The 13633-nt window shown below is 23.4% G+C and overlaps 1 protein-coding gene across 2 annotated transcripts; it reads left to right on the plus strand.

The window, feature by feature from the left end:
• On the plus strand, window positions 1-3780 carry LOC114132881 (uncharacterized). 2 transcript variants are annotated; one of them, XM_027998483.2, is made up of 6 exons: window positions 1-187; window positions 411-554; window positions 2801-2937; window positions 2999-3072; window positions 3495-3593; window positions 3658-3780. In XM_027998483.2, exons 1-6 carry the CDS (start codon window positions 104-106, stop codon window positions 3738-3740), a joined length of 621 nt encoding a protein of 206 aa, XP_027854284.1. In that variant the 5' UTR covers window positions 1-103; the 3' UTR covers window positions 3741-3780. The 2 variants fall into 2 exon arrangements, with proteins under 2 accessions (XP_027854284.1, XP_027854285.1); XM_027998484.2 differs by having other exon boundaries at window positions 414-554.
• The last annotated feature ends 9853 nt before the right edge of the window (window positions 3781-13633 follow it).

A 13633-nucleotide genomic window follows, 5' to 3' on the forward strand; every position in this document is an offset into this window, starting at 1 on the left:
AACTTTGTTTATTAAATATTAAAATCTGCAGTTATTAAAACTGCTTATAATTTAAGATACAAACACAAATTGTTTTATAACTAAATAGATATTTATAATAATTATGGGAACCATCTTACGTGCTAAAAAAGGAAAAAGCAATTTATCTGCAACAAATGACTTGTATAATAATGACTATCATAATCAAGTAATATTGTTAAGACAAGTATAATATTCAATATAGGAATAATTAAATAATAATTTAGTAGTTTAAAAAAAAAACAACATATTTTTCAGTTTGTATAATATTGTATTAGATTTATATGTAGAAAGCATTTTGTTATAATTAATAAATTATCTTATTTTATATAGTTATTATTTTAAGATGTTTGAATTGATTTCATTTACTTGTCTTATATTATCATTGTTAGCAGAAAGAAATGATAACCGAATCAATTCCAAAAATTGTCCCATTGTATGATGGCACAGAACTAAAAATTAATCAAAAGTTAATAATGAATGGACTCGCTACTATATCAGTACGGAATATGAGATCTAAAGGGCATGCTATCAAAGTATAGTTGATTAATAATAATCATTTTTGAAACTTAATAATGTATATTTTGCCGAAAACATTGCTAAGTCAAAATATATTTTGTGGAAATAGATTTGTTATGTTTGATAATTATAATTATTATCGCTATATTATTTTATATACCTATACATATTTTGCTGAATTTGTTTTATTCCGTAAGTTGTAGTACATTCATTTATAACCAGTAAAAAAAATTTGAATAATAATAGCATTGTCAACACTTTTATGCAAATATTGTTTGGAGATTATTTATTATGTGTTTTTTTTCATAAACTATAATACTAAAATAGATTATTTGTGAGCAAACCTATGGTAGGTAATTTTTTTTATTAATTTAACGGAAAATAACTTTTCTAAATAGAGCTGATAAAGGATTTATAAGAGAATTGAAGTGGTGTACCCGGATTTTTAAATAGAGGGAGGCTTTGAGTATTAATAAACATGAATCATGATAACTATTATTAGAACAGAAATAATTCATTTTTTCTCATTTTAAATAAAAGTTTTTGTTCTTTAAATATATTAAACTGGCTTATCGATATAAAATTCTGACTAAATAAAATTATAAAATAATATAATCATTCTAATTGCTAAAGACGTTTATTAAAGTATTTAGAATGATTATCAGTAATAATAAATAATATATCAACAATAAAATGATACATGTATTATTTCTTTAATCAGGTGAGATAGGACTATAGGTTGATCCCTATTATACTTTCTAGGTATGCTATTGGAGAAATGGAGACTTTCTAGGATGATCGACATAATTTTATTTATGTAAAAATGTAGAAAATAGTGTAATTTTGGTTGTCACATTCATTAGATGTGATTGAGTTACCTGTGACCTTGGGTATAGACATGTTTTTATTTGATGAAAATGGTTGTTGGATGATATTTGTATGGTTAGAACTAGGACTAATCATTTTTTAGACAAGTTTTTTTTGTTGAGTTTTCGATTTTTGAAGTTCACTGTATACCTAATGTGTAAATTGTTATAATTGGTTGAATGATTGTTCGCCTATAGCTTGTGTTCCATGGAAGATATGAGATTATAGGAATATAGTAGAAGGATGGTTAATTATTTTGCTCAAATGTTCCATATCAGACACAATAAGAGAGACAAAATTAGAATTTAAAAATGTGGAACTTATAAAATAACTTCATATGTTCTTATTGTGATTTATTTATGTATCTATATATCAATGAAAATGCATACCTACGTAATATGTTATTGTGACTAATAATAATTTAATTTATACATTAAAAGTATAATTATTAAATTTTAATAATCTATATATTATATTCGTTATTTAAAAATAATAAATGTAATACATAATATTAAATGAACTCTTATTATATGTCAATGATCATATTTTGTACCATTTATTATATCATTATTAAAACGTAGGAACATATTGATATTATATGATATACATTATTTTTACTTTTTATTGTGAATTATGATATTCATATTATACATTACGGGTATACAAAATATATATAGAACTAATCAAATATATAATAATGTCCAATGTTTTTCCTTTCGAACCGAGTAGTCATAGTATAACAATACTAAAAGGCATTTTAATTGTTAATTTATCGTTCGATATAAATAAAAAATCTTAATGGCTAATAAATATACAATAAAAAGCAGACTTTTATCAGTGTAATGACAATGTTTTTTTTTGTGGCGGATGGTTCAATCAAAAAATGTTTTTTTTTTTACTTATTTTTATCATTATTAACATATTTTATTTAAATATTATAGTGTGAATTATGTTAATATAAACTTATTACTTATTATTAATTTTTATTTGTTTTTTGGTTGGTATAATTGTAATTCAATTTTTTTTATTCACGTGGGAGTTCATCTACTTCACCGTGATTCATAATTAAGTTATATATAATATATATATGCTATTTTTAATAGAGGTTCATTGATGTTCTAAGTTTTTGATTGAAAACTATCGAATATTTACAGTTATTCATTTTTTTAAGTTACACCAAAAACAGTATCAATTTTGTCAAAACTTGGTGTTGCGTAAAAATGTGCGTTTTTCTTAAATTTTATTTTTTACAAAAAAGATCAGTGATAAAATTTATAATTTTTATAACGACGTACAATTATTATGTATAATTATAATAATAACTATTATAAAAATAATTACTGTTTAAATTTGAATTTATTATTAATATTTATATTTGTCTTATAATTTTGAGTAGAAAAGGAATTCATTTTTCAACCTCCATCGTCCTGAATTAAAAGGTTTAGATATTATACCCAATGAAAACCAACAAGAGAAAACATTACACCAGCAAATTCTTAAGGAAGTAAAGACAATTCACGCGATAAAAACAATGTAATAAATAAAGTTTTTTAAAATATGAAAATTTTTTTAAACATTATGTTGTTTTTTTAAGGAAATCACTTTGTACAATTAATGGGCCACAAAGTTTGCTAGAAAATAACCAAGCCAACATCTCAAATGATAATCGTAATTATTTTTAACAATTTATCTAACATCATAAAACAATATAAATATAAGCATAAACTATTTTTTTTAAAACAAATTATTTTTAAATAATTAAAAATTAAAAATAAATAAAAACATTTTTATAAATTATTTTTATCTTACATTATGGTTTGTGATAATTTAAAATATACATTTTTAATAGTAAAATAATATTTTTGTTTATACTATAAAAAAATAAATTATATTTTGATTACAAATAATAGCTATACGTTTTTGTTATAATGTTAAATTAAGTAGAATATTTATTAATATAATATTATGCTGTAATACTTTATACATTTCATATGATTTTTTTTTCAATACAAAAGATATATTGCAAAAAAAAATATATACACGTAAATATAACTTAGTTTTAATTGTAAATTGTAATTCATTTATTTTAGTTCAACCAGCTGCGACATTAGTGGAAAACCATTTTCAAAAAAGACTTATAAAGCCGATAGCCATATCCCCATCCAATCAACAAATCAAATGGGATAACAGTTTAGTTTGTTATACTTCATGAATATACCACAAGTAGCTTTATTTTGCTTGTTTTGTTTTCAGTTACAGAGCTTGAAGAATCAACATTAAAAGCGGATAAATTTTGTGTTCACGATGTGGAAATAAAATCTACTTTAATCGACTGAATTGAAAGTACTATAAATAAAGTAAAAAAGTTGTCTATAATTTTTGTAAAGTTTATTTATTCGAAATCAATAGCCAATTGGATTTATATATTTACTGAATAAGTTAGAAATATTTATAAATATGTGTAGATATGTATTCCCTTTTTTAACAGGATAAAGTTTTTATTCGGATTGCCTTACATAGAAAAATGTTAATTATATTTTTATAAACGTAAAAATAAATAAATGTACACCTATGTAATATAAATGAAACTAAAATAAATTTTGATTTCGTCACTTCATATTATTTTTAAGTAACAACTTTAATACTTCTGTAATTTTCTCATGACAATTACTAATTAATTGTTTAATAAATATATTTGTATAAATTTAGTACTGCTAATTTTTCTTTTCAGTAATTCGTCATATATATTAATAATGTCGTATATTAGGTATCTTAAGTCACACTATACAGCAACAATATAAGTAATCCGCCATACTACGACCCGATGGTTGCGTGGTTATAAAATATATAATATAGTTTTTACATTACGTTTTACATTTTTATGGTATAATGATGAATATAAATATTTTCTATTTTCTTTTCTGGGCTGTACAACGTATTTTGTCATACTAAAAAAAATATAATTTTCACAATTCAAACATATTTAATATTTTCTTTTTTAATAGTTTTTTCAAAATATTGTAATAGTAAAACAAATTATTTATTAATAAATAAAAATCATATACCTAACTGTCCTAACTTAATGTTTACTCCTACTAGAATGCCATATGCTACTTAACTTACGCAGATTGTTATATTTTATTAATTATCAATATTAATATTGATAATGAATTAATTAATTCAAATATAAAATTAACGGTATAATAAATTGTAGCCTTGAATTAAACTATTTAACAATAATTATAACATAAAAACACAATCACAAATATGCTAACTGAATTTATTTTAAGATTGTTTTTTCGATTGTGTTTAATTTCTATAATTAATAATTTATAATTTTATAATCAACAAATACAATAAATGGTTATACAATTCTTTTTGAATTTTAACCAAACTTCAGTATACTTTACTAGGAGTTGTTTATTAAAAATTATTTAAAACAATATTATAATCTATAATTATTGTTATTTTTTTAGAACATATTATTTAATTTTATGGAAAGATGACTTATAATTGGATAAGTATTATTATTATATACCTATTTATAAAAATATCTAAACAATTTATACTTATGACACATAATATCTGAATAATATTTTACGTATTCATAAAATAGGAAAGATAATATTGTTAATCTTACCTTTTATTATTTATCATTAAATTTAATGTTCTCTTTTTTTTTCTGTATCATATTTATTGAATTTAATGTAGATAATTATTTAATTTAAAACTGTGGATTATTGTATTAGATTCTAAGTGGATCGGGAAAGCTTTATTGGTTTCTTGATTTTTTTTTTTTTGAAAATGTTTATTATGATACAAATTATCATAAGTACAAAATTATCTACCGAAAAATTCAAACTGCAAAGTATGATTTGTTGTTGGTTGGATAATTTATGTTTATATTCGTAGTATTTTAAATAGTAGGATTAAAGTTAAAAAATGAAATGATTTTATGTGAAAATTTATATTACTAAAGTAATTTTTGATTAAAAAAACGATCACAATGCTAAAAACATAAATGCTTTGATATAACAAGCATTTTTTAATTTTATGTAAGCAAATATACACATATCATCATTAGACTATATTGCCTAATTAGTAAATCGACTACTACGGAAGATGATTGTTTTAAAAATTAAGAGTGGTCATGAAAAAATCTCAACAACGATGTACAGCTTGACAATAATAGGTACTTGACTCCCAGGTATGCCAACAGTAGAAACATTTAAACCTTCTAAAAAAAAGAAAAAATGCAATGCATTTAACATTAATATTTTAAAGGTAGGTAATAGATAAATATTTTTTTTCTTCAAATTATTGCATATTAATACTTTTATTTCATATTTTACGCGTTGCATAATAATATATTGACGTATGTCAACGTTATCGCATTATCTAAGTTACAAAAAAACCTAAAAATATTATTTCATAAATTACGAGTATGATAGTAGGATTATCATCACGTTATTTTTTTCAAACAATAAAATAAAAAAACTTTCTATACATACCATACTTGGTAACTAAGGATCTAGTTACGAAATTAAATAAAAAACTGATAATTAAAAAAACTTCCAGTCAAATGTCAGGTGGCTTCTTATTCTAAATAACGTGTAATACTAATGAATGTAATAATGAATAATATATAAGTCTTTTTTTCTTTTTTCTACCATCATATATTATATACTTATTGTGTTAATAAGTATAGATCGTATACCTTCATATAATGTAAAAATATATAGGTTTAAATATTTATTAAGAACCTTATATTATATATTTATAAATATTAGATTTAAAAATAAAATTTTTAGTTAACTTCTAACAATAAAATAATTTAAAAATGTTCGATATTTCTTAATTATTAAATGAAGCAGTTATGACTGTTATGAGGAACTTTTAATTAATTTTTACAGAAGTATTTCTTCTAATCATTTTTAGTCTACGCTGATGTCATTAATAGTAAAAAAAAAAACTAAGAAAAATTGAAAACTTCTCATGTTTATAAATACTTAAAAAAAGAGTTGAAATATTTTGAAAATTCTTTTCATAAATAGAAAATAATAATACAAACATTAATTGGTAATTTGTTTTCAAGTTACACAACAAAATCGACTTTGTCAAAAATTTACCTAATTTTTGTTTATTTATCTTTATTTTTTTGAAAAATATTGGGAATTATTGATTTTTACCTTTTAAAAGTACAAAAAAGAGATTCATTTTACTATCTAAAATCATCCTAAAAGTAGAAAATCGAATTATTGGAAAGATTAAGAAGGTTATTCGTTTTTAAATTATAACAAAATAAAAAAATGAATTTTGTCAAAAACATTTCGTTTTTCTTTGAATATTTTGTTTTTACTGATTTTAAGAAAAGTATTTGTAATTTTGATACTCGAAAATACTAACTATAATATGATTTCTATAATGTATGAGTATATAATACATATACATACAAGATACGTCTGTAGTTCTATACTTTATATATTATTAAGATGTAAGATTTAAATAGTCGCCGTTACTATCGCGTGCGTATAAAATCGTAGTAAGTTTACGTTTACAAACGGTGACGTCACTGTTGCTTTGGTTGTTACTATTCATATACTATAATATATATATATACATACCATATACAGCGTAAACGAAGGACCACTCTATTTCATTACTATTGTGACTGGGAAATCGTGCTAAATGCAATTCAGAGTTGCGCGCGTGACAGCAGTGTGTCAGGAAATCGATAACGTGGCACAGAATAATGTTATTTCCTATTTCTATTTATTTTTGTGTTTAAACAGGCCAAAATTAAAATATTCGATACAAATTGACAACTATTTAAAAATCAAAATAGAAATGTTACGGAAAACACACCGTAGAAGAGTACAATTTAACCGTTTCACTAAAAGCTCTTTTAATGGATTATCTATAGATTATAAGTATTTAAATAATAATATGATAATGCTATTCGTAACAATACTGTATCGATATCGATAACAAGCAAAAACAATTTTGTATTTATGTATTGATCAATAATAATTAATAATATATTTTGATGAGTATAAATTATAAATATCATATTGAATAAATATTGATGGACACCAAAATTAAGAGATGATAGTAAAGAAGTCGTAGTAAATTCAAATTAAATACTATTATCAATATATTGTATGGTAAAAAATTTTATTTTTTATTAAAAGCGTTTTTTTTTTTTTTTTGGTAAAATATTGTGTTGTGATCAGAAAACTTTTTACTTTCTAAATAATTCTTCTAATAATGTTTTTTATTTTAGAGTAGGTAGTAGGTAACTAGCGTCTAGCTAGCATCTTGATGCTGTAGTTTTTAATAACGAAATTATTTTTTTATGTTTAATATTTTCTGCACCAGACATCTTGAACTAATACAATTTTAAGTCATAGTTTATCACAAATATTCTTATATTTCTTTGGCTTAGTTTCTCTTGAATTTAAACTGATGTTTACATTTTGTATATTAATTAAATTGTTTAATCTTTCGAAATGAACGAATGTTTATTGTTATGTTACAGTTTGAATATTGTAGAAGACAGCAGTAGGTAGATATTTCATTAATTTCTAATTATTGTGCGTTAAGTTTTCCTCTTTAAAATGATTATTATAAATATTAAATACAACGTTTTAAAATTTTGAACTTAAAGATTTATAGTTTTGTATTTTTATATTGACTGACTCAGTTTAAGTATAAGATTAATATTATTTCCTGTAGAGATAATAAAAGTAAAAAATAAAAATAGTTTTAATTTGTATTTTTTTAAAATACTTGGAATGGAGTATAGAAAAATGTATTCTTAATTTTATTATGCGTGTTACAGTGTCAAAATGTTCTTATTATTGTTACTTTTGTATTAAAAATCAAATAATTACAAAATGTATAAGTCCGAAGAAAATAAATAATTTTTTTATTATTTATACTTTTATAAATTATAAAGTTTCTCATTCATAAAAATAATTTAATAATTGTTTTTCAATCTAAATAGATTAACGAAAATTAGTGAAATTATTGTTCCTTAGTCTCATTTCGCTAATTAAAAATTAAGTGAGATTGTTTATTAAATTAATGAGTGACAGTGACATCTAACAGCTGACAATAAATCATTAGTCGTTACTAATAAGTAGCAGGCAATAATAATAAATCGTATAATTTAGGGTTGAGATGTTTAAAACAGTTAAATTAATCCAACGGTGTTTTGTTTTAAAATAAATTATTTAAATAAAATAATAAAAAATTGTGAACAGAAAAAACAAATGTGTTGGCTTATTTGCTTATTTAGCTATTTAGCTTAAACTAATTGTTTTTTTTATTTTAAATAATAAATAAAAATTGAATTTGTAAATTTTAATTTTGAATTCTAAATATATTTAGGCTTTAATTTTAACTTTTCGTCATAGTTTGTAATTAATACCATGCTTTTGACTTAAATACAAATAAATTTATCATTGAGCTATTATAATATTCCTACTATGCTTTTTTGATTTTTAACAATATTATAATAAATGTAAACAGGGTTTTATACCTACAGAGTTTAATTTTATTAGTTTAAAATTTATATTATCATTTATGAACATGTTTATCTAAAAATAAATAGCTCAGTGGCTTAATTTATACTCCATATTTTACACAAAAAGATAACTGTTATATTATGATGGCGTGTTACTTTACTCCATGACAGATGATGTTTTTATCTAGGTTTTAATTTAAATGATATTTTAGATTTAGGAATCAGGTTATATTAATTCAGCTTAGAAGTTAAACTAACTTATTCCTCTACATTAAGAAAATGAATGTATGAACAAAAAACTTATGATAGGGATTTAAATGTATTATATTATATTAAACTATTGTTTAGAAATAATCATAAATAAATTTAGTTTATAGTATATAAATATAATTCAATTTATAGTAATAATATTTTGAATTCGTTGTTGGATAAATTTTGTTGAGTAAAAATACAAAAACTAAAAGAATAATAAATTAAATTAGATATCTTTAGTGGAAAAAAATTATTTTGAGTAATATTTATGATGAATAAAGTAGATACAACTATTTTTCTGTATAGCCTATTTACGGTTTAGTAGCTGGAAATTTAATTTAAAATTATTATTATCTTTAGAAAAATGTCATAGGTGACATTTTAGAATCATAAAATGTTTATCATTGTGTTTAAAATAGTAAGGATGTTATATTATAATATACGTTAACAGTTAAAAAATATTATATTATGTTGGAAATGCGTTTTATTTATAATTAAAATTTCAACGATTTATTTCAGGATGATCATAAAATAAATAAGTAATAGTGTAATACATATTATATTCGAATAAGTTTACTATTTAAGCCTTAAGTATATGATAAATGGTTATTATACAATGTTACTTTTAGGTAGGTATATGAAAATAAAAATGTACATTTATTAAAATCTGAAAATTTAATACACTTGGTATTTATAATTTATAAACAAATTCACTTAAATTAATGTTTATGGAATCTTTAAAAAGTAAGTGATTGATAAATCATTGAAATAATGTATTTATTAAATGAAAAATTCATATTACTATGATGAAATGACACATTAGATACATAATACTATGTATAAATTTTACTACAAATTAATACGTTAATAAGTAATAACATGGTAACTTATAAAATTTAATTGACTATATCAATATGAGTGTATTAAATTATTATGAACTTAGTGCTATTAATTCGATATTAATTCAATTTTATGTGTTTTTATAATAGGTTTTTGAATTAAGACGACGCCAAACTCGTATGTTTTGTCTCCGCCTGAAACTGTCTGAAACAATGACATCGGTTAATACTTTGTTTGAAAGTTTGTTACAAATTTTATGATTATTGGTATAGGAGAATATTTTATTTTATCAATATATGACAGAGCTCATTGATTTCTGACTGTATGTTTTAAATTTAATTTTACTGTCATCGTTCTCATTAGTATACTGTATAGTTGGATTGTTTAGATTCACGATGTACAGATTAGTGGTTAAAAGAATATTTTGATTTCTTTGCAGAGGCATTTTTAGAGGTTAACTTCACCGTGGAAGGTAAAGATCGTCTGCAATAATAATTGTGGTTTATTATTTATTCTTGTTCATGTTATTATTGATTTTGTTGTTAATTATCTTGATAGGTGGTATGGGCGGAAAACTTCAGATGCATTGTTAGTTGGTATAACTATTATATCTTATTGAGTACAAATGTCACCTATAATAATATATTGACTTGGTTATTGATACACGATAATAACTTCGATGATTAGGGTCTATAATAGTACATTTCATAGTGTTTACTTGCTTTAAGGTCAATGGTGAGTATGTAACAGAAACTGGATAGTTTTCTTTGCAGATTACGATTTAAAATCGGTTGATGCTAGTATGAGAACAATTCATTAAGACGAACTGCACTTAGAGAAAATATTGTAATGGAATTGAATTTAAGATGTGGACATTTTTACATCTATACATTACCTATAAATATTATTATTTAGATAATACAGTTTATCTAAAATCCAAAGACACCCTATAATTGCGCTTACAGATTTTAAGATTTTCGCGAATAATGTGGTTTTTAAGTTCTCTAACGCCTATTTGTACATATATATGGATATTAATACTTATATGTACATAATATCCAATTGCAACACTTGACACTTAATCATTTATCTGGCCACCCCATAGGAAATACATTTATCACACGATCAATATTAATAGCTTTGACGTTTCAATGCATACACATTTGGCCTACACTATTACGTTACGGAATGGTATAATTTCGGTTATCTGTAACGTATATATAATAATATATTCAATACACTACAAATAGTATAAATACACACACGAACGCGCCGATTTATAGATATATACATATGACGGAAGAGCACTAAATACATACATAACCTATAGAAATATTTAATGTTGTATGTGTGGAAGTAGAATATGTACATGTATATGAATATGTATATACATGAAAATCTATTCATAATACTCGTATTGTATGCAACGCAAATTCTAAAGAATATACTTTACTAAAAAAACATTTAACAATAATAAATTACGTAATGGTATTTAAATTCGATCTGCAAATGTAATCTGATAATCCAAATCATAATAATGTTGACAAACAAATAAAAGTAAAAACAATATTATTGTTTACAATAAATTTAGTTGATAAATATAGCGATACTAATAGTTCATACACAGGTTTACGATGGTTTTTGTAATAAAAGTAAAAAAATTAAATTTTTAAATCTAATAGAAACAAAGTAAATCTGTATTTAGTCTTTCAGAATATATTTAAATAACGATTAAATATTATCATGACGAAGAAAATTACTATTGAAATATGTATTATTATGAGTTAGTGCGAATCATAGTACAGGAAAAAAACTCTATACTCGGAATAAAACTATTAATGATACTTTCAGAGTAAAAGTTCAGTAAAAGTTCAGAGTAAGAGAGAAAAAATGAAATAAGTATACAGAGAACATAACTATGGACTTACCTATTCTATAAATATAATATTATATTATACACTAGTAATTATAATACCATTATAATAATAAATTATCTAAAATTTAAGTTTCAGAAATGGTTTGAGTTTTAAATTTTACTATGAATAACAATTAAGTTAAAAGGAATTTGAATCATTTTCATTTCAGTCATCGGATTGAATTGGGTAGATCTAGAGAAGATAAATTTCATATGATAGGATTTGAATAATTATGTAGTTTATTATGATGTCGTTTGTAAAATTTAGATAGTTGATCGGAAATGATCATTATAAGTATAGAGGATTTAATTACTAACATACCAAAGAGCATTGGTTATTGTTCTGAAAGACATTGATTGGAAGGATTGTGTAATTTTTATAATTGAATTTTTGGATGCTTCCCAAAATTGGATTCCATAAGTGGCCAAAAGTAGGAAGTATAGGAATATGATGACTTATGAACGTTGGATATTGTACGTATATTGTACATAATATATTATACGCACGTCACACATTGTAAATAATAATGCTAACAAACACAATTTGTCGGCTACACATTGGCACATGGTAAAAAACAAAGTCAACAGAGTCAACGGTCCTTGGAATTTTCTGTGGAATGATTGAGGAAGAGGGTCGAGCGTCAACCCACTATGGTCAACTGCCACTTATTCAATTACTGTTTGGAGCAAATAGTCCGGCAAGGAACAAATCACTAACCCTGCCTTGAAGTTCTTCCCAAAATACACATTTTTAAATAAAATAATAGACGGCTGTTTCAAAACTTTGTTATTTATCAAACACCCGAAACTACCATTTATAACCTCTATTCCGAAATCCGGCAAAATGTCATCAATCTCCTATAGGCCCATAGCGTTTATTTGTCTTTGTTAACATTTTAGGAGTGTATCACTTAACTACTTTAACTAACCGAAACCATTGACCAAATCAGCGTCAATTTCAGCCAGTGTATACAAACAGCAGCTGTGTTTTTCGACGTCGAGAAGGTTTTTGTAGGTGTGTATCATACGAGTAACTGTGTGAAGTACGACGGCCTTCTCCGAAAAATAAATTATGGTTTTGTGGACATCCGTATAGAACTCATACGTATAATAGAATCCTTCTTTTTAAAACGAACGTTTCTCGTAAAAATAGTTTACCAAAACTCATTAGTTAGGGCTTAGAGCAACTCACGAGGTGTGCACGCTCCAAAGGCTCGTGACATTTTCATATATTGTATACTATTTATATCATGCCCATTTGGAAGTATATATATTATATTTCATTATTTATGAATGACTCCTACCATTTTCTGCTGTTTAATTCTATAGTCTATAGGTATTTGAATCGCTTCCATTCAACTTTAGCGTCAAATACATCTAATTTTCGAGTGGCTTACAAATGATCTATTTTTAAATTACTGAAAAATTACCAAATCGATAATAAACAAATATTTACGCTATTGAATCCACAATTATTTTGAAGAGGATTTTATACTTATGAATTTAGTGTCAAATAGATACATTTTGATACCAGGAATTACTTTGATTTAAAAATTGTTGCATTTTTACTACAAGACACATGCATACACAAAAAGCAATATTGTAAAACCAATACATTTACCTAGAATTTAATTATAAAAGTCATTATTGTCATTATTGGTTTTTGTAATAAACGTTTAGGTGCAAGTATCATG

This window comes from Aphis gossypii, chromosome 1 (genome assembly GCF_020184175.1).
Source record: "Aphis gossypii isolate Hap1 chromosome 1, ASM2018417v2, whole genome shotgun sequence".
Classification (NCBI taxonomy): Eukaryota; Metazoa; Arthropoda; class Insecta; order Hemiptera; family Aphididae; genus Aphis; species Aphis gossypii.

Bases quoted from the DNA above. Each gene is read 5' to 3' on its own strand.
- LOC114132881 (XM_027998483.2), top strand. From the start codon at position 104: ATGGGAACCATCTTACGTGCTAAAAAAGGAAAAAGCAATTTATCTGCA. The intron at 2,938-2,998 runs GTAATAAATAAA...TGTTTTTTTAAG, and splicing joins ATTCACGCGATAAAAACAAT to GAAATCACTTTGTACAATTA. The intron at 3,073-3,494 runs GTAATTATTTTT...CATTTATTTTAG, and splicing joins CAACATCTCAAATGATAATC to TTCAACCAGCTGCGACATTA.